This window comes from Setaria italica, chromosome V (genome assembly GCF_000263155.2).
Source record: "Setaria italica strain Yugu1 chromosome V, Setaria_italica_v2.0, whole genome shotgun sequence".
In the NCBI taxonomy this organism is placed as follows: Eukaryota; Viridiplantae; Streptophyta; class Magnoliopsida; order Poales; family Poaceae; genus Setaria; species Setaria italica.
Window position 1 is genome coordinate 26,366,208 of NC_028454.1, and position 19,293 is coordinate 26,385,500.

The 19,293-nt window shown below is 45.0% G+C and overlaps 2 protein-coding genes and 1 long non-coding RNA gene across 3 annotated transcripts; 2 read left to right on the plus strand and 1 right to left on the minus strand.

Moving 5' to 3' along the window:
* Window positions 1-1,375: 1,375 nt before the first annotated feature.
* LOC101768686 lies at window positions 1,376-2,933 on the minus strand. Its single transcript, XR_001164014.3, has 2 exons — window positions 2,776-2,933; window positions 1,376-1,824 (listed from the first exon to the last, which is right to left on the minus strand). It is a non-coding gene; the product is annotated as an uncharacterized LOC101768686 (long non-coding RNA).
* Window positions 2,934-3,407: 474 nt separating this feature from the next.
* LOC101769091 (uncharacterized protein At5g01610) lies at window positions 3,408-10,429 on the plus strand. Its single transcript, XM_004968950.1, has 3 exons — window positions 3,408-3,494; window positions 5,191-5,245; window positions 10,059-10,429. Exons 1-3 carry the CDS (start codon window positions 3,408-3,410, stop codon window positions 10,427-10,429), a joined length of 513 nt encoding a protein of 170 aa, XP_004969007.1.
* A 6,863-nt stretch (window positions 10,430-17,292) lies between these two features.
* LOC101769501 lies at window positions 17,293-18,237 on the plus strand. Its single transcript, XM_004968951.4, has one exon. The coding sequence runs from the start codon at window positions 17,442-17,444 to the stop codon at window positions 17,910-17,912; it is 471 nt and encodes a 156-aa protein (XP_004969008.1). The 5' UTR covers window positions 17,293-17,441; the 3' UTR covers window positions 17,913-18,237.
* Window positions 18,238-19,293: the final 1,056 nt, after the last annotated feature.

Consider the following 19,293-nt stretch of genomic DNA (forward strand, 5'->3'; position numbering starts at 1 on the left):
TAGCAGCCAGGCTGGTGGATCAAAATGGGTTGAAAGGTGCAGTGTTCTTGTGATTTGTGAGTCCTACTTGGTCAATGCTTCCTCACCTGGGGCTGCATCATGTTTGGTACTGACTTCATAAATCGTACGTGATGCCTTACAAGGTTTTATGCAGTGTTTGATCAAATTTCTGGGAATATGAATCAACTTGAGAGGTGTGGTGAGCCTGTTCTGGTTCTCTTGTGAGTTCTGATGCATGGGATCAGTTGCTGTACCTGGTTCCTATAGGCTTATGTTGTCAATGATGAACACGTGCTTTTCTGGTGTTCATGTGCATGCTAATTGATTACTGCCTCCATTTTTATATAGGCTCAGTCTGTCTGCAGTAACTGCAGAGGATTTGCTTCCCATTTTTTATATACTACAAACATGTTTATATGGATGGTGAGACTACGGATTAAGCTTGAGATGTGGTTAGCCTGTCTGTGGTTTTGTTGCAAATACAGTACTGTTCTTGTGATTCATCCTTCCAGCTTCAAGCCTGCAGCTGGTTTTGTGTTCCACTTGATCCACTTCTTGGCAGGACTCAAATCAATCGGAGAGGCGCTTGTTTTGCTATTAGCGAGTTTGATCTAATGCATATGATCTGTTGGAGTAGTTTGTTATTTACGTGTTTTTCTTACCTTTTCCGGTTATTATAAACTTGGCTGACCAATGCTGTTTATGTGAGCGTCTGGCACTTGTGTTGTTATTTGAGAATGTGTAGCAAAATGACAGACTGACATCGCTAGGTTCTTGAGAGAGTATAATTTGCTGATCAAAAGTGACGATCATTTGAAAACACAGCGATTATGGCTTCATTTCGTCAGGTGTGCCCACAAGGCCGAAGGCCCCACATTAGTTTGATCAACTTCTCCCACTCTATTGAGTAAGTACATTATGGTCACGGTCTTGCAGAAGGATTCAACCCTGCTGGTAACTTGCAGGTTGCAGCAGTATCGCTCCAATCTTAGAAATCTAGAGATCATCGACACGGCTAGCATTCTCAGTTTCTCACAATGACATAGTACTGTCAAAACTTTAGCATACGTGCACCCTAATCATGCAATGAAGCCATAAATCCATATGATATTAGCGTGCACCAGTAACAGTAACCATGCATCAGATTGCCATCACCAGTAACCACTAACCAGTTACCGCATCAGGTAGCATTAGGCATTGGCACATTTAAAACACTACCCATAACATATCTTCATCGGCTAATGATCAGCTAAATACTGATGCCCACTTGAAACTAAAACAGATCCACTGACCTTGCATCAGGCAGTTCAAGTAGGAGCAACAAGGATTGGTTGGCAAACAGACAATAGAAAGACAGAGCATAGACATCAAAATATGCAGAAAAGACCAAACAAGACTGGAAAGGATTTTAACCATGACAGCTCAGCATTGCAAGCTGCATAAACTTCTGCAACAGCATATTCTTTTCAGAATCTGATAGTCACTTGATATCCATTTAAATCGCTCTACAAGGTTTCCCTCTCTTGATAGACTAAGCTTTCTTCGGCATGGTAAACAGCAACCTAATTAGCAGTGCGGTACAGCTTCCCGAAAACATGCAGCATAGCCACGACGGCAATGAACCCAATGCTCATGATCAGAACAGTGTTCGGGGACATCTTGGCGCCAGCAGCCTCATCGGTGTAGAACTGGAGCATCGAGCTGGCACCACCTCCACCACCAGCAGCACCGCTTGTTGTTCTACGCCTGCGCAGGCTTGCAGCTGCTGCTGCACTCCCTCTAGCGGGTGCATCACCGTTGGCCACCATCTTGTCTTAGCACCCTCTGCATGTCAACAATAGGTTCAGGCATAAGACTCGCAGCACTAAAATTGTCAAAGTGCCACAACATACATAGTGTTTGATCATCAAATAGCAGGTACCACATATTCCACCTAAGAACACCTACAGTATGCCATCTTTATGCAATTGGCGGTTCATTGATGAAACAAAAACATTTACAGCACTATGCAACAAGCACAAGTTAAAATTCCGATTTGATAACCTGCTGTTAAGGGGCAAAGCTAAACTGGGATATCTAAACTGAAACTCAGTTCCTAATTTGCACTTAAGGCATAATGCACAAGCTTCACATCAGAATTACATAAGCAATGACCTGACATCGCATCAGATTCTGCAACACAAGGACTCAAAGCATGAAAACAATATCAAACGTGTACAAAAGCCTGAAACCGTAGATTTCTAACACCACAACTGCAGGCAGATATGTTCATTGCAAAGAGTACTACAAAACTCAACAAGGCATGTTCACACTGGATCTACATAGGGATGATCTAACAACACAAACCAAGACAGAAGCCGTTAACCAGGTCCAGCAGGACCGCGGAATTTACCATCAGCATTCAGTGTGCAACCAAAGGCCATCAGGTGAACTATTCGAAATGTATCTAATCTACGTTTTCAATCACGCGGGGGCATAGGCATCAGTAGCCGATAAGTGAAACAATTTCGGCGGAATTCTGCGAGCAGTACAACTAGAATCCAATTTCCGCGGAACCCAAACAACGGAAACCATCCAGCTAACCTTGACGCACGAATTCGAAGAGGCTAAACACGCAGATCTAAGGCAAGCTCCCAGGCAATCGGCAGCGCAACAACATGCGGAGGGATCTAAACCGAAACAAACCAAGAGAATCGCCCCCTTCTACGGGCACTGAATCAGAAGATCGCGTACGAATCCACCGTCTGGGTGCTGGATCGAGGGAGGCGCGCGTACCTGACGGGGATGAATCCGCGGTTTCTTCTCTTCTCGTCCTTCCTTTCAGAGTCTGAAGTCTGATGCCCGAGCGAGATCCAAGCGCGGCGTGCGCCCTCCGCGTCTGACCCCGCCGCGTTCATATACGCCCCGGTTCCGGGTGGCGTCCGGTCCGGAACGAGATCCGCTCCGAGACGAATGACGTGCAGCGCGCGATCTGATTGGACGACGCGACGCGACGACCAACGGGTCGGGTCCTCGGAGCCCGGCCCGCAAACAAAGTGGAACGGAAAACGGTTTTGCCTTCGTCGTGCACGGACGGATTGCTGTTAACGTGGTGGGCCTACGTATCAGCCCAACAGGCCTCCGAGCCCCAGCCACTCACTTTTGGGTTCGGTTAAGGTCCATGGACAGAAGCAGCCCAGTTGCCGGGGGCAACGGTGGCCCCACGTGTATCCAGGTCACCCGGCCCCACGTGCTAAAAATTGCCACCACCCACCCGCGCCGCGACGAAAACAAGAACGAAGTTGCCGGCGCGGCCGGCGTTCCCTCCCTCTTTCCCTCATCCCCCGCGCGGGTGGATTTCCGGCCAAGCGGATTGTTGTACCAGGTGTTGGAATTGATTTGATCCTGGGAAGCGGAGGAAGCAGGGGATGGATCAGATCATGGGGAAGGTGGGTGGGTACTGGTTCAGCCAGAAGGCCAACGCCAATATGAACGGCGCCGGCGATGACCTCAACGTAAGAAAAAGATGCTGTACTCCTCACCCAAAGATCGCCGTTTCCGTTTGGTTCCATGATTTTCTTGAAAAATTATCTTCGCTTTCGTTTCTGGTTCCATTCGTCATTCTTGCTCGCTCTCTCCTTATTCATTATCGGTCTCACCACATGTCATGCCCTTTTTTTATAATGAAAAATAGAGATCTATGATATTAATTAATGGTGACGCCGATTTTTCAAGGGCCGATCAATTCTGCGTACTGTATCTGAACCAGTATATGTATGCCGTTTCAGCCTACCCATTGCCTTTTTTTGTTTCTCTACCTGACACGTGATCATCTTCGCATCCCAAAATGACGGGTATCGATTTAGGGGGTGTTTGGTTCTTTAGTCCGGACTAAAATTCATGTCACATCGAATATTCGGACGTTAATTAGGAGGATTAAACATGAGCTAATTATAAAACTAATTATATAGATGGAGGCTAATTCACGAGACGAATCTATTAAGCTTAATTAATCCATCATTAGCACATGTTTACTGTAGCACCATATTGTCAAATCATGAATTAATTAGGTTTAATAGATTCATCTCGCAAATTAGTCTCCATCTGTGCAATTAATTTTATAATTAGTCTATGTTTAATACTTCTAATTAGTATCCAAACATTTAATGTGATAGGAATTTTAGGAGGTCATAAACAACCAAACATCCCCTGACATGATCCTGTCTGTTTCCGTTTCTCTCAGCCATGCTTGGATTATAATCTAAGCCAAGATTTTCATGCTTCTCACTTCCTGTAGTTCAAACCTCTAAAGCGACTTACCATATAAGCGAGAATCTAGAAAAATAAGCAAGACGTTTGATGAGACTCTCACTTATTTTCACTGATGAGCTGCTTCTAAGCCGAAACAAACAGGATAGTATAGCCTGACTTAAGCAATCAGTGACGTAATTTCTGCCATTTCGATAATTCGATTCCTAACTGCATAGCATGTGGGCGTGTTAATGGAGCCGGGTTGATCTAGGTGGCGCAAGGGCTCAGGAAGCTGCTATTATATTTACCAACTTAACGACCTGTAGGAATAAAACAAAACTAAACGACCTGTAGCAAATCGGACAATACACATGCTTTCATGGGCTTTTGTAACTTTGGATAGATCCATTGAACCAAATGACTAAGCAGTGTATAATTAAAGATGAGCACTGGATCATGATTTCAGAATTCTTTTAGTTATGAATCGACGCAGAGAGAAAAGTTACAGACTTAGCATTCAGGAACCCTGTTTTCTCCTAATGGATTCGCCCGATCAAGTATCGATCATTGTCGACCATGGTGCAGAGCTGCATAACTGTACCATAATTGAAGTTATTCTCATTTTCTGTCAGTTTAGGATCGTCTTCTGCTTCAGTGATGCCACCAGAACGTCCTGAACAGGTTACAATGGGTCAAGGCCTTGTGGATTGGGGATTGAATTCATGTTGTCAATTACATCTAATTCTAAAACTGTAAAAATAAAATCAATTTTTTTCATGCCTTGTGCTCTCCATTTTGTTACTTGGCTTGAGCAATTCGTGAATGTCTTCCTTGTTCTACTTCTTAGCATGAGATCCAAACTATATGATCTATTTATATTGCTATAAGCTGTGTTGAGACATTCTTGCAACAGACTGAAACTCCTTTGTATTGACAATGCTAACCTTTTGCAATTTTCAGTCAGTCTCTAGCAGCATTGGGGATGGAGCTAAATGGATGGTCAACAAAATAAAAGGTATCGCTGTTACAGTTAGCATGTGTTTGGTTTTGGGACCATGCGGGTTAGGTCGGAGCCAACCCAGTTTTCTGGGTTGGAGTGAACCCAGTTCTTGTTTGGTTGCAAGGATAGGTTGGACCCAATTTTTTGTTTGATTAGTGGGATAAAGTGGGTTGGAATGGTTCCATCTCTTGTTTGGTTTGAGGATGCGGGTTTGACAATGAATATGCTCACCTTAAGGTGAGATTACCCTAGCTGCCATACCAATTCATCAACAATATAGGACATCAACCTGCTACTGCTCACATTCTAGCACTGTTATTTTCTTGTGAAAAATTACCCTTAATTTAAATACCTGCTACTGCTTAATTTAAAAATAATATAGTATCATCAACTCAGGGGCTTCTTAACAGGATTTGATGCTCATTTGCTTTCTGGTTATAAACACATAGGACATAAATCATCTGAAAAAAGAAAGATATTCCAAATGAGGGATGAAAACAACAGCATATACCAAGTTCAAGCCTTACTTACATATACCAAGTTCAAGTTCAAGGCAATACAATATCAGCCACCAAGTTGAAGCTTACATAATATAAATTCAGAGCTTAGACACTAATTTAGGATCAAGTTCTAACAAAAGAAACATCCTACTCATTGAAATCACTCTTACATTCCAGGAAACTTCTCAGCGATGAACATTGTGACCCAATTTAACTTGTGCTCGAATGGCAAGTTATAGAAAGCTTTGCCAATGTGAGGATTGCTCACCAAATGAGCATAGTAGAAAGATATGTGTGCTGAATTAAAATCAGGAAGTTGGTTCAAGACGTCAAATAGGTCAGGTGGCAGCTCATTATCAGGTTTAGCTACCATTTTTATGGCAGCGGCAAGATTCTCACCTACACTTTTGAAGGCGGCAACCAGCCCATCCTCCTCCATTTCAGCTATCTTGGACTTCTTACTTGGTCTACTAGCAGAAGATGTTGCCCCTTGAGTGGTATGTCCATCACTTGGACCATACCCAGTAACCTCATCCCCCTCTTCTTGACTTTCACCCTCATCATCCTCTCTACCTAGAGGTGCACTTGAGTCTTTTGCAAAGTTTCCAGTAGCCATGGTATTACCAAATATTACCTTCATCTCTCTATTGTGCAAGAGGGGCTTGTTCAAGTACTCAACATCAGACTTGTGATCCTAGACATGATGGAAAAATATGTTAATATAATCTAACACTGGTGAATCAATCAAGAACTAAACAAACAACAGTAAGGTTACATGGACATGGCCGTTGTAGTGCTCCTCTTTTTTAATCATGCAGTTTTCTTCATCAAAGAGGGCACCACTCAACTTCTTCAATCTATTTATCTTTGCATACCTTTTCTGCCATGTTTTCAAATGATTCTTAACTTGCTCACCAGTGATCCTTATGGTGAACTTCTCATTGATAACCCTAGCACAACCATTAAAAAGGTGTTTCTTAAATCCCTTTGATGTCTTCAAACCAGCAGCCACCAAATCATTTAGGTGAGAGAGCATGAAAGCAGACATTGCTGATGTCCACATAGCATACCCACTAGTCCTACTACACCCTTCAGCTACTTCCTCCATTGTTCTGCCACACAAAAACACAATCAGCACGAAGATGTAGCCAAAATCAGCACCAAGATATAGCCACAATGTATATTATCACCAATACAAAATCAGCACCAACATGTAGCCACAATGTACATTATCACCAATATAAAATCAGCACCAAGATGTAGCCAAAATACACATTATCACCACAAATTACATAAAATTCAGCAAGCAACATGTTCATAAAAATATTATTCAACATCAGCAAAGAAAGGTTTAAAGATGTTATACAACTGAAAGAAATTCAAGTTTGATACAAATATTAGTTAATATTGTTATTTTGACGGTCTGCCCACATCTGATCTGCTATCTGCTGCCTGAAATTAACCATAGTAGCATGCTCATTTGCTTGGCCAATGCGTGTGGAAGCATGGTTGTAGCTTGCCCAATTAGTATCCTCTGTGAAGAACTCATCATGCCCATCTTGTATGACCCAATTGTGAATAATGCAGCAAGCACAAACAATATCTACTTGTGTTGGAAAAGGAAAGAATGGTGTAGCATCATCAAGAATTTTGAATCTCCTCTTTAGTGCCCCAAATGCTCTCTCTACTGTGACACGTAGTAATGAGTGCCTAAGGTTGAACAATTCCTTCTCATTTTGCACTGGATTACTTCCCTATTCATTTAAGTGGTACGAACTCCACGAAAGGGGGGCAAAAATCCTGGTTTGGCTCCATATCCAGCATCGACTAGGTAGAATTTTCCTATCATTTGATATACAATTTGGTCATAATACTATAGACTGAAATGTGTATATAAAAGTTGAGAGTTAACTACTCTATTACCTTGTGGGACACGAAGGCCATTCTCACGTTCTAAAGCATCACGTAAAACTAGAGCATCATGTGCAGCCCCTTCCCAACCAGCCAACACATAGGTGAACTGTAGATCAAAATCTACAGTTGCCATTACATTTTGTGTACAAAAGGATTTCCTACCGCGAAAGGCATGCTCAATGTTCTTAGGAACAGATGCTCTTACATGAGTACCATCAATAGCTCCAATACAGTCCTAATTTTTTCAAAAAGGTAAAAATTAGGGACCATATGATGTTAGATTAATAGAAAAGTCAAAACAAAATAGGGATAAGCCTCACACCTTAAAGTAAGGATCCCATCTGTTGTCCCCTGCAATTTTGCTTGGAGTGTCCAAAGACGGGGGCCTAATTAGTTCCCCTCGCAGCTCTCCAATAGCACGGAGTACTTTGTTGAAATAGCGGCTAACTGTTTCCCCCGATCTATCAAAATTAGTTCCAACTAACTTATTCCTAAGGTTATGTCCCACTGTATTTAGAAACATACCCACCTGCTGCTCAACACACAAGTTACATGTATCTTGAAGCAAACCACGCTCTCTAAAAAGATTGCAAAATTGAAAAAACTTGCCTCTATTCAGTCTTCACATGTTCAAGCAAGTTGTGTCATCCTTTCAAATTTTGTTATTTAGATAATCTACTCTCATCATATCCCTTGCCGCCATAGGCCCATAGGTAATACCAACCCTTCTTGTACATCGTTTACGTTTTCTAGATTGAATAATCACCGCCATCATTGACAACAACATGTATGCAGCAGTAGCACAAGTTACAATCTTGGTCCTCTTATCCATCTACAATACAAGAATAAAATAAACACTTGTTCTTAGAGCCAATTGAACCAGGATGTCATGCTACTGGACTATTTATTCAATTCAATCCATAATACTATCAACCAGTAGCATCCAAAGCCAATACAATAAATATAAACCAACATAAACATGGTGGTGTACGGTTTCAACCTTGGAGAGCAGGGGACGCGACGCCGGCGGATGGTACGGGCGGTGGCGCTTGGCAGGTCCGGCGCTTGGCAGGGGCGGCGGAACTTGACAGGGGTGGCGGAGGTTAGGGGCGCGGCGGAGTCGGTCAGGGGCGGCGTCAGTCAGGGGCTGCCGCCCACCACGGAGGTCAGGGGAGCGGCGCCGGTCAGGGGCCGCCGCCCGCCACGGAGGCCAGGGGAGCGGCGCCGGTTAGGGGCAGGGGCGCATCTGAGGGGCGGCGGAGGGGATTAGGGGCGCTGCGGTGGAGGCTTGGGGCGGCGGCGGAAGGGGTCGGGGGCACGGCGGCGGATGTCAGGGGAGCGGCGGCGGTTAGAGGCGGGGGCGGATCTGAGAGGCGGCGGAGGGGATCAGGGCGTGGCGGCAGAACTCAGGGGCGGCGGCGGCGGAGGACGTCAGGGGTGCGGCGGTGGTCAAGGGCGGGGGTGGATCTGAGGGGCGGCGGAGGTCAGGGGCGGCGGAGGGCAGCCCATCCTCGATTTTCAGGGGCGGCGGCAACGAGATCCATCGGGAGAAGGTGCAGCCGGGGGAAAGGGGCGGTGGATGGGGCTGCGGCGGCGGATGCTAGGGGTGGCGGTGATGGTAGGGGAGGCGGCGGATGGGGGCGCCGGCGGAGGAGGTCAGGGGCGGCGGGGTTGGAGCCGGCGCTGCTCTGGCGTCGGGGTCGGGGGTGAGAGGAGGCGCGGTGAGAGGAGACGTGCGAGGAGAACTGGGTCGAAACGATCCGTCCATTTTGGAGGAATCCCTTGGACCCGGATCTAATGGGAATATTCCTATGTGGGTTAGACCCAACCCAGTTCTCTTTTGAACCAAACGTGGAACGAAGGGGGTCCGACCCGTTCTGACCCGTTCCGACCCAGTAACCAAACACACGTAGAGTTACAAGATGATCTTTCTGTTCTACGTAAACACATGCACCCTTTAAATCATTGTTGGATGTGATCTAAGTGAGATAATGAATAGTGATATTCCACTTGAAAGCTCCCATTTGTCATGTAAATTGCACTGAACATATCTTCAATGTGCCATTCTCCAAAGAGCATTAGAGAGACTAATTAATGATGCGTAAATCAACTCCCATTGTTCTTGCATGTCTTCAATCTCTCTTCTCCCCTCTTCTCTTTTCCTATTAGAATCAAAAGAGGGGGGGTGAGGGGGAACAAGGGAGATGAAATGAGCTTATGCTCCATTCTTTTATTTCCAAAGAATTTATCTTGGTTTTTAATTGAGTTCAGAATAACTTACTATTTGATTAACGCCATATCCAGTTCTTACGATTTGTCCCGCATACAGTTCACACTATATATATCTGTTTTTCATATTCCCATCACAAACTTGCTTCCTTTGTCCACTTATATAAGCACTGCCTGACTTTCAGGGAAGATGCAGAAACCACTGCCTGAATTTCTCAAGGAACATGACCTCCCAATGGGCCTGTTCCCCCAGGATGCGACCAACTACGAGCTGGCTGAAGACACAAAGCTGCTCACCGTGTACATTACATCTCCCTGCGAGGTGGGCTTCAAGGACTCGTCAGTCCTGAGGTTCTCCACCAACGTGACGGGTTACCTGGAGAAGGGAAAGCTGACCCACGTCGAGGGCCTCAAGACCAAGATCCTGATCTGGACCAAGGTGACGGAGGTCAGGGCCGAGGCCACCAAGGTGCACTTTGCCGCCGGCATGAACAAGACCCGAAATCGGGATGCTTACGAGGTTGTCAGGGATGGTGTCGTCGTAGACAAGTTCTAGATCATGCATAGGTAACGAGATGGATACGTGCAACGTCTTGAAGGTGTCCTGAAAAATTGTGAACCACTGCTACCCTGAGGCTGTACCAAAACCTGTTCTGCTCATCGATCATTTGGGACAAAACTACCGTCCCTTTTTTGCTGGGGCTGATCATTTTGCTATGCCTGTTCTGTATCACCAAAAGAGGATGTGTACACCATGCAGAGATTATTGGGGTGACAGGGCGTGACAATTGCTTCATTGTAATTCCTTTTGTAATTAGATCAATGTATGTATGAGAAGTCTGGCAAGCCCTAATAGGCATTCAAACCTTCCCTTCTCCGTTCTAGTACCTCATACAGTAAGTTCATATTGCGGAACGACGATGCTGGCGGTGACAATGATCTGACCCACTGGTGTTTGTTTTAGATGTTTTTTCATTTTTTCTCTTTGATTTTTCTAGTTATGACCTTCCAGAGACATAAGCTTGTATTTTTCTACTATATCAATAGAAACGCACACATTAGGTGCAGTTCATTCAAAAAAAAAAATATTGCGGCAAGATATGTTGACATTGCATCTTGAAAGAAATATGAAAGGGGATTTCTACAATATGATTAGGCTCACGGGTGGTAAATGCAATTATTTTTCTTATAGGGGTATGCTCAAGGTGTCTTCTAAATTATAATGATAATAAGTGGGCTATATGCGTGAGAATAAACTGTTCTTAATTGCTAGCGCCTGCAATTGTTATAAGAATCTACTCCAACACTACGGCAACTATTTGCATTTGTATAACAAAACGGCAGGTGCTGATGAGATCGTATTGAGTACGTTCTCTTGCCACCAACAGTATATTTAACGCAATGAAATCGTTACACGGTGGAAAAATACTTAGCAGCGACGTGTGCCGGAGTCGTCGGAATTCGCCTCCGCCACCGGAGAACTGATCTGAATCCCATGGAAGCCATGGGCGACGACTCAAGTCCTGCGCGTGACTGGTCCGATCTCCCTCCGGACCTCCTCATCAGTGTCCTCCTGGAGATCCGTGACCTCTTCTCCTCCGCCGCCGTCTCCCTCGCCTGGCGCGCCGGCAAAGTCTGGAGAAGTCTGCCAAGCCCTAATATGCATTCAAACCTTCTAGTAGCTCATACGGAACATTCAAGTTCATATTGCGGCAAGATATTGCATCATGAAAAAAATGTAAAATGGAATCTTACGATATGATTAGGCTTCTGGGGTGGTAAATGCAGTTATTTTTTCCAACAGGAGTATGCTTAAGGTGTGTCTGTTGTAGAGGTCCATCTGATTATGATTCTCTATTGGAGTTGATTCTTTGAGAGAAGTGATTTTCTTTGATTCTTTAGCATAAATTTTAAGGATGGAAAATCATTTTACAAATTTTCAACTCCCAGCCTCTTAGATCATTTCAGATAATCACTTCATAAAATCAGTAGAGAACTCTCTAAAAAAATTGTTTGGCAGACCTCCTGCTGAATTTAGTAGAGAATCAGCTCTGAAAACTCTACCAAACACATTGCAATCTTGCCAAAATTATAATAATAATAATAAAGTGGGCTATATATGTGATAATAAAGTGTTCTTAATTGCTATTAGTGCCTGCAATGTTATAAGAATCTACGTCAGCTATTTGCATTTGTTTACAACATGGCAGGCGCTGATGAGGTCGTATTGACTTCATCTCTTGCCACCAACAGTATATTTAAAGTAATAAAATCGTTACACGGTGGAAACTGGAAATGAAAAAAAATATATACTGAGCAGCGACGCGTGCCGGAGTCGTCGGAATTCGCCTCCGCTGCTGGAGAACTGATCTAAATCCGGCCGGAAGCCATGGGCGACGACTCAAGCCCTGCGAGCGACTGGTCCGATCTCCCTCCGAACCTCCTCGTCAGCATCCTCAGCCTCCTAGAGATCCGCGACCTCTTCTCCTCCGCCGTCATCTCCCTCGCCTGGCGTGCCAGCTGCGCCACCATCCGCGAGCTCGGGAGGTGGCCCGACCAGGGCCCCTACCTTGTCCACTCCTCTGCTAACCGCGACGCCGGCGAGGCCAACCTGCACAACATCTCCACCGGCAGGTCCTTCCGCACCGCGCTCCCGGACCCTCCGTTCCGCAGCCGCTACATTGTCGGCTCCTCCCATGGCTGGCTCATCACCGCCAACGTGCAGTCCGACCTGCACCTCCCATCGAGCGCTAGTTCTCGTTGGTAAGGGCCATATTTCTCCAATGCCCAACCGAAATTAATTTTTCGAGACAAAAGGGTCCCCCGGGACTAAAGACCCCCTTTAGTTCCGGTTGGTAAAAAAATTTCAAAAAAAATAAAAAACAAAGCCCCCATGCCTGCCCGCTCGCACGCCTCCATCCACGCCCGTGCCGGCCTCCGCCTTCACCCACGCGCGCCTGCGCCCACCCGCCTCCGCTTCGCCAGCGTCGCTCCACTCCGCTCCACACCACCGGCCCGCCTGCCCTCACCCCACTGCCGCTCCTCACTGCCAGTGAGGGGCAAGCAGAGGGGAAAGGGAGGGGCAACAGGGGGATGGGACGGCGACAGAGCAGAGAGGGGGAGGAGAGGAGAGGGAGGAGGGGATGAGGCCTGCGGAGAGAAGAGGAGAGGGAGGGTGAGAAGACAAGTGTGTGGAGAGCGCTGCCTGTGGGAGGGAGATAAGGTGGAGAGGGCTACCTTGAGGGCCGCCTGCCCCTCCTTTTGTCTTAGTTGGAAATTCGAATCGGGACAAAAGCTCTCCTTTTGTCCCGGTTGGTAATTCCAACCAAGACTAAATCTTTTGTCCCGGTTGTAATTACCAACCGGGATAAAAGGGGTTTTTGTCCCAGTTGGAATTTCCAACCGAGATAAAAGGAGGGGCGTCACTACCAGATCTTTACAACCAGGACTAAATCCCCTCCCGTCGGTGTCCTTTCAGTGCCTCATTTTTTATCCAGGACTAAAGGTAGTCCCGGGTCCAAAATCAACTGGGATAAAAAAAGGTTGGATGGAAGGTTAGTTCTCTATTAGTGTCCTCAACCCCGTCACTGGCGCCCAGATCACTCTTCCCCCGCCGGAGTCTGTGGTCGGTGTTAGGGCTTCTTTCAACCGACACGGGGTGCTTCGTGGCCACTACATCCACGATCTTGACGTTGAGGATCGGCTCATCGTTGATGAGAGGGAGCCAGATCATTTCTAGCAACTGATGAAGACCCGCAACTTCCTCTACAGGAAGGTGATCCTGTCCTCGCATCCATCTAGTGGTGACTGCACGGCCTTGCTCTTGCATCGGCCATAGGAACACCTCTCCTTTGCATGGATTGGGGACACCAAATGGACTTGGCTTGATGCAATGGAGTGCTACAATTGGTACGAGGATATCTTCTACAATGACAATGACATCTTGTTCTATGCTATCAGAGGCAATGGCGAGATCCATACTATTGATCTCAATGGCCATTCTCCAGTGGTTAAGGTTATCTTTGAAGTTGAGTCTCACATCTTCATGTCCAAGAACTATATCGTTTAGACACCATGGGGTGATCTCCTTCGTGTAAAGAGGTAATATCCCGACCCTCCTTGAGATATTGCAGAATCGGATGATGGATACCAATCAAGTAACCAGGAGGTAGAAGACAGTTCGTTGGATGAAGAGGATGATTCTGATGATACTGACCAACCAAATGACGATTCCGAGGTGGAAAACAACTTGTTGCATGAACTGGACAGGATGGGAAAACTAACGGTCCACAGGGTTTATCTTGCCAAACGAGAGGCAACTGAAGTACAAAACATGCGGGATCACGTGCTACTCGTCGGGTTCAACAACGCGTTCATGCTTCAGGCTCGAGATTTTCCACTATATTTAACCCTGAATCGTGTCTGCATTGTGCACGACAATTGGCTTGCGTGGATTTGGAGGATGGAAGTTTCACCGATCTGTCACTTCCTGATTCAGTGCTGAATTGGCCCCCTCCAGTTTGGCTCAATTTCTCATGTTCACTGCAGAAATAAAGGTCAGTGCGCACGGTTGTTCCGGAAGTTGCATGAGCCATGATCAACTTGTTAGGTTACTAGCATATGGAACCTGTCACTGAAGTAGTGTTTTCCTTTTTTGTACTATGTAATACTATTTTCCAACTCTACCATCATTGTTAAATAGTAATTTTTGTTGATGTTCTAAAGAGTTTTTTTTCTTTTTATGAAGCAAAAACAAAGGCACAATCCCAACTACATGCACGCATCCTCACTCTTATGAATGTTTTTGAGAGATTGGGCTAACATATATTGATATCAATGAAGTCATTATATGTATCAAGTTGTCAGTAGGCTGGTCGCCTACAACCATATTATCACTAAAAGAACAAACTTTATTAACTTAGCTATGCTCAAAGCAAATCCTATGGGTCCAGCTAATATGGTCAACTTACTACACATAAAAGGTTTCTCATGGTGCAAGAGAAGTGGGTTCCTTCTAGTGGAAAGATGTTCTTAGACTGAACGTGCTATATAGAGGAGTGGCCATGTGTAAATTAGGGGATGGTTCTACAGTTTTGTTTTGGGATGATCTATGGAGCTCGAATGTGGTGGCTGACCTATTCCCCAAGTTATTCTCTTTTGAAAGTAATACCCAAGTGTCAGTAAGGGATGTGATAAATGTAGAAGATCTAGAAACCCTATTTTCACTTCCTCTCTCCCAGGAAGCATTCTCAGAGTTGCAACAATTACAGATGTACTTGCAAGATGTGCCTTACAATGCCAGCATGGGAGACCAGTGGTCATTGATATGGAGCAATGCTACATACACATCTAGCAGACTCTACAAGTGTGTTTTCTCTGGGTGGCAGGCACAACCGACCTTCGCTTGGTTATGGCAGTCCAAGTGTACCCCAGATTGAAGTTTTTTGCATGGTTACTCATCGTTGATCATCTCAATACAAAGGATATCATGAGAAGAAGACACTTCAATGTCCAAATGGGCATTTACTGTGTTCTGTGTGATATGGCAATTGCTGAAGATAGAGATCATGTCTTCTTTGACTGCATATTTGCCAAAACATGCTGATCCAAGTTGCAGATTTCATGGAGAAATTTTTTAGATATACATGACGAGATCAAAGCTGCAAGACAGGCGTCAGCAAAATGTTTTTTTTATGGACATCTTCATTATTGCATCATGGGAAATATGGAAAATGCGTAATGCAATAATCTTTGATGCGGCACACCCCAGCATTCATCTTTGGACCTTGAGGTTTAAAGAACAAGTTCTTCTCCAGCTCCTACGCTTTCGGGAAGATCGTAGACTTCTTTTTTCGCAATGGCTAGAATCTCATTTGTAATCTCGTAGTCCCCCCCCCCCCCCCACACACACACACATCTTCATGTTGTAAATATCTGTAGGTATGGCTTTTTTAACCCCTAAACTTATATTTGTAAGTATGACTTTTTTAATCCCCTAACTTTTTTTTTATGAAATGAAGTGCTGTGGGGAACTCTCCCACAGTTTACCCTTCAAAATAGTTGTTTCCTTAATTATTAATATTAACTAATAATGAACCCTTACAATATATGTTGCTCGCTACCCTATGAAGTTTCTTGTTTTGATAACCAAACACATAGTGCAGTGCAGTTTGGTGCTAGCCTGCGACGCCAACAACAAACTAAAATATTAATTTCTTGTTTTAGTCTATGGACAAGCTTTTCCAATGGCGGGGATAGAACAATTATGATGAAGAACAAATAGCGCATTTACAGTTATTTTTAGAAAGACAGGCCAATGGCCTGCCCTATTTCCAATTGAAAAAGGAAGACATACAAGTTCATTTATATGGGATTTGGCACATGAGATGGTAAATTATGAGAATTCCAAAGCAATAGCATATTAGCATGCATGGAGTCTAGTCCACGTTTCTTTCAAATACAGAAATGAGAGAATAGAGCTAATGTGTGCATAGACACATGTCACATTATCAGTGTATATACCACGTGAAAATCCACGTGACTTATAACCTCCGTGAACAACCAAGTCTTTTGTAATCCTTTTTGTCACCTGTGCATAATAGTACTTTTGATTTTTGAATGCTAGCTGATTTATACCCACATCATAATGTCATATCGTGGTGTTAATTGGCCGACAATGAGATGATGCCAATTAGTGAGCGTAATTAGAGGTAATAAAATGGCTCATGGAGGGCATCCATTCCCCAACGAATGCCTAGAGACGTTAGGTTCAAAGTCACAGCCTCACAGGCAAAATGCTGCATTGCCTTCCTCTTCCCCTAGTGACCGTTTTCTGGAGCCTGATGTAAGTTTCAAATTTACGGATTTCGGGAAGGTTAAGAAAAATGGTAACTTTTTAGAGAACTCATAGATGTGAGGTACTTTGTGTGGAATATGGATAAAAGGATAACCATAGGGTTCTCACACATGTCCTAACACTTGGACCCACAAAAAATGACCTAAAATTGGCGCCAAAATAGACAAACAAAAATACCACAAAATAGCTTTGGAATTCAAGATATCGCAAAAGAAAAGAACTAGAAAGAGGGAAAAATCATACGCAAAAATTGTAGAAGAAAAATGGCATTCATAAGTTCAGATGGTGGCAACGAAAATCTAATCCACAAATCCAAAATTGGACAGGTTCATGCTCTTCGCCTTTCTTTTTTGCCCCTTGTACTCATTGCTAGTGGTTACAAACAGAGCATTGGAGCTTTATCAGTTTTTTTAGAACTTTGGTCAGGTTTATATTTATATAAATTAATTTCGAAACGTTTCCTTTTTGTTTATTTTTCCAAATAATTCCGTATGAAAAGCGTCTATTAGACTTGAATTTAGTCTTTGGGCTGGTATTGACACATTCAACAGAGCAGCAACTCGTCGAAGAAAGGCTCCAATCATGGGCTTACACGGCCTACAAAGGCCAAGTGCTTGTCGCTACAGATACAACAACGGGGGCCCGGGCTCCCAAATTCTTCCAGACAAATTTTTTCCCGTGCACACTTTTCTCCTCGTCGCCGGCGGCCACCATGTCGATCCCCGGCAACGGCCACCTTCCCGCCTCCGCCTCCCTCCCCGACCACTCCTCCGCCTCCGATTCCGACGCCGAGCCGGAAGCCAACTACAGCCCCATCGCCGGCGCCGCCTCCGACTCCGATTCGGACACCGACCCGGACGCTGCCATGCCCCACCACCGTCTCGACGAGACCGGCAACGGCATCTCCGCCCTGGATCTCGCCTCCGACGCGGACGAGGAGGCGGATGGGGAGGAAGGGGAGCGGGAGGAGGAGGACGTGACTGCGGTGGAGGCGGCGGCGCGGGCGTTCTCGGAGGACGAGCGCCGTCGCCGCGCCCCGCTTCCCGAGGGCGCCGCGGCGCGGATCGTGGACGCGATGCGCGGCGTCGAGTTTCCCGGCACGCCGCCGGCGTGGGCGGGCAGCGTCCCCGAGGACCAGTGGGTCGACCGCCTCCGCTCCCTCCGCGCCGGCCGCCCTAACTGATCTGAGCCAGCACAGAAGGGGCTTCTTTGGCTTCTGAGTTGATACAACACCATACAAAATTTATGCGAACTTTCGATCTGGTTTGCGTTTCACGCGGACCATTTATCTCTTACTTTGCTTCTACTAGCTATGTTGCTGTTGTATTGTAATCGTGACTGGAGTGCAAATCTTTGGCGATAAGATTTGTGGTTAGTTGGAACTGCGATCTTGGTGAGGCCTTTACAGTTCAGAGTTCAGACCACTCGTATGCAAGTTTAGACAGTGTCTCTTTCTTACTGCTGATTAGAATTCGAATGCAAATCATTGGAGTTAAGATTTGGGTGTTGCTCCTGATCTTTGAACTGATTGATTTTTTTTTTCTCCTGAAAGATCCTATAGTATAAAGTGATTCTGATCTTGTTTCTTCTGAGTGTGCTTGTGCTTCGGTAGCTGACAGACGCGCGGCTACAGCATGTTCACTTGTTCAGACAAGCAGTTGTTTCGTACTTACTTCTAAGATGGATGCGAATTACTGTGATTTACTATTTGGTATCTGGTTTGTATGGAGCAATGCTCTCTTGCTTGCTTCAGAACTGGTACCAAATAGATAGTGATACGGAGAAAGTATTAGAGCAAGTATAATAAGGGGCTGTAAGCTGGCTGAATGCTGACGTGGAGGAGAGAGAAGAGGTGAGAGAGGAGAAGCGGGCTATAAGCTTACAGCCGACTTGGGCACAGGAACCAAGAAACTTTGTGAGAATGACTTGTGGGCCATGTATTAATGGTGAAGAGCTAACCATTGTACGAGTGGGCTAGGAAAAGGCTGAGAGAAATCTTGCAGCCCGCTTGCTAGCTGCGTTATTAAACTTGCTCTTAGCATATTGTTGCTTCTGTTGTATTATTGCTTCTGTTGTATTAATGATGTTCTTGATGGAACCTCAGGGGTTGATATACCGTGAATTGCGATCGCAAGCATTGCTTCTCTAAGCTGAATGTGGGCACTAGCCTAGCGGGCAGCTTCTGCAAGTCCCATCCTTTTTTTGCATCAGGGATCGACCCAGGCTCATTTGGCAGGGCTGCGGCTGTGGTTGAAACAGCTCCGGCTGTGGCTCCTCTGGTGGAGCTGAAGTCACTCTGAAAAGTGTTTGACAAAACGACTTCTCCTATATTTTTTTAGAATTGATGTGAAAGATCAAATGTCCTGTATGCCTTCAGGCGAGGTGGCTTGTTTGAATAAATGAATTAAATATTTAATATTAGTTTATAATTTGAGTTCATTAGAAGTATAAAAAATAAATTAAAAGGATTAGTGTTGTTTAATCAATAATTAGTGTGTTTTAATTTTTCTTTATTCTCCAAATAATACTTATTCTCTCCCTTTATTTTTTTTCTACTTTATCCA

Coding starts and splice junctions, on each gene's coding strand:
- LOC101769091 (XM_004968950.1), top strand. CDS start 3,408: ATGGATCAGATCATGGGGAAGGTGGGTGGGTACTGGTTCAGCCAGAAG. Junction 3,495..5,190: donor GCGCCGGCGATGACCTCAAC/GTAAGAAAAAGA, acceptor TGCAATTTTCAG/TCAGTCTCTAGCAGCATTGG. Junction 5,246..10,058: donor GATGGTCAACAAAATAAAAG/GTATCGCTGTTA, acceptor CCTGACTTTCAG/GGAAGATGCAGAAACCACTG.
- LOC101769501 (XM_004968951.4), top strand. CDS start 17,442: ATGTCGATCCCCGGCAACGGCCACCTTCCCGCCTCCGCCTCCCTCCCC.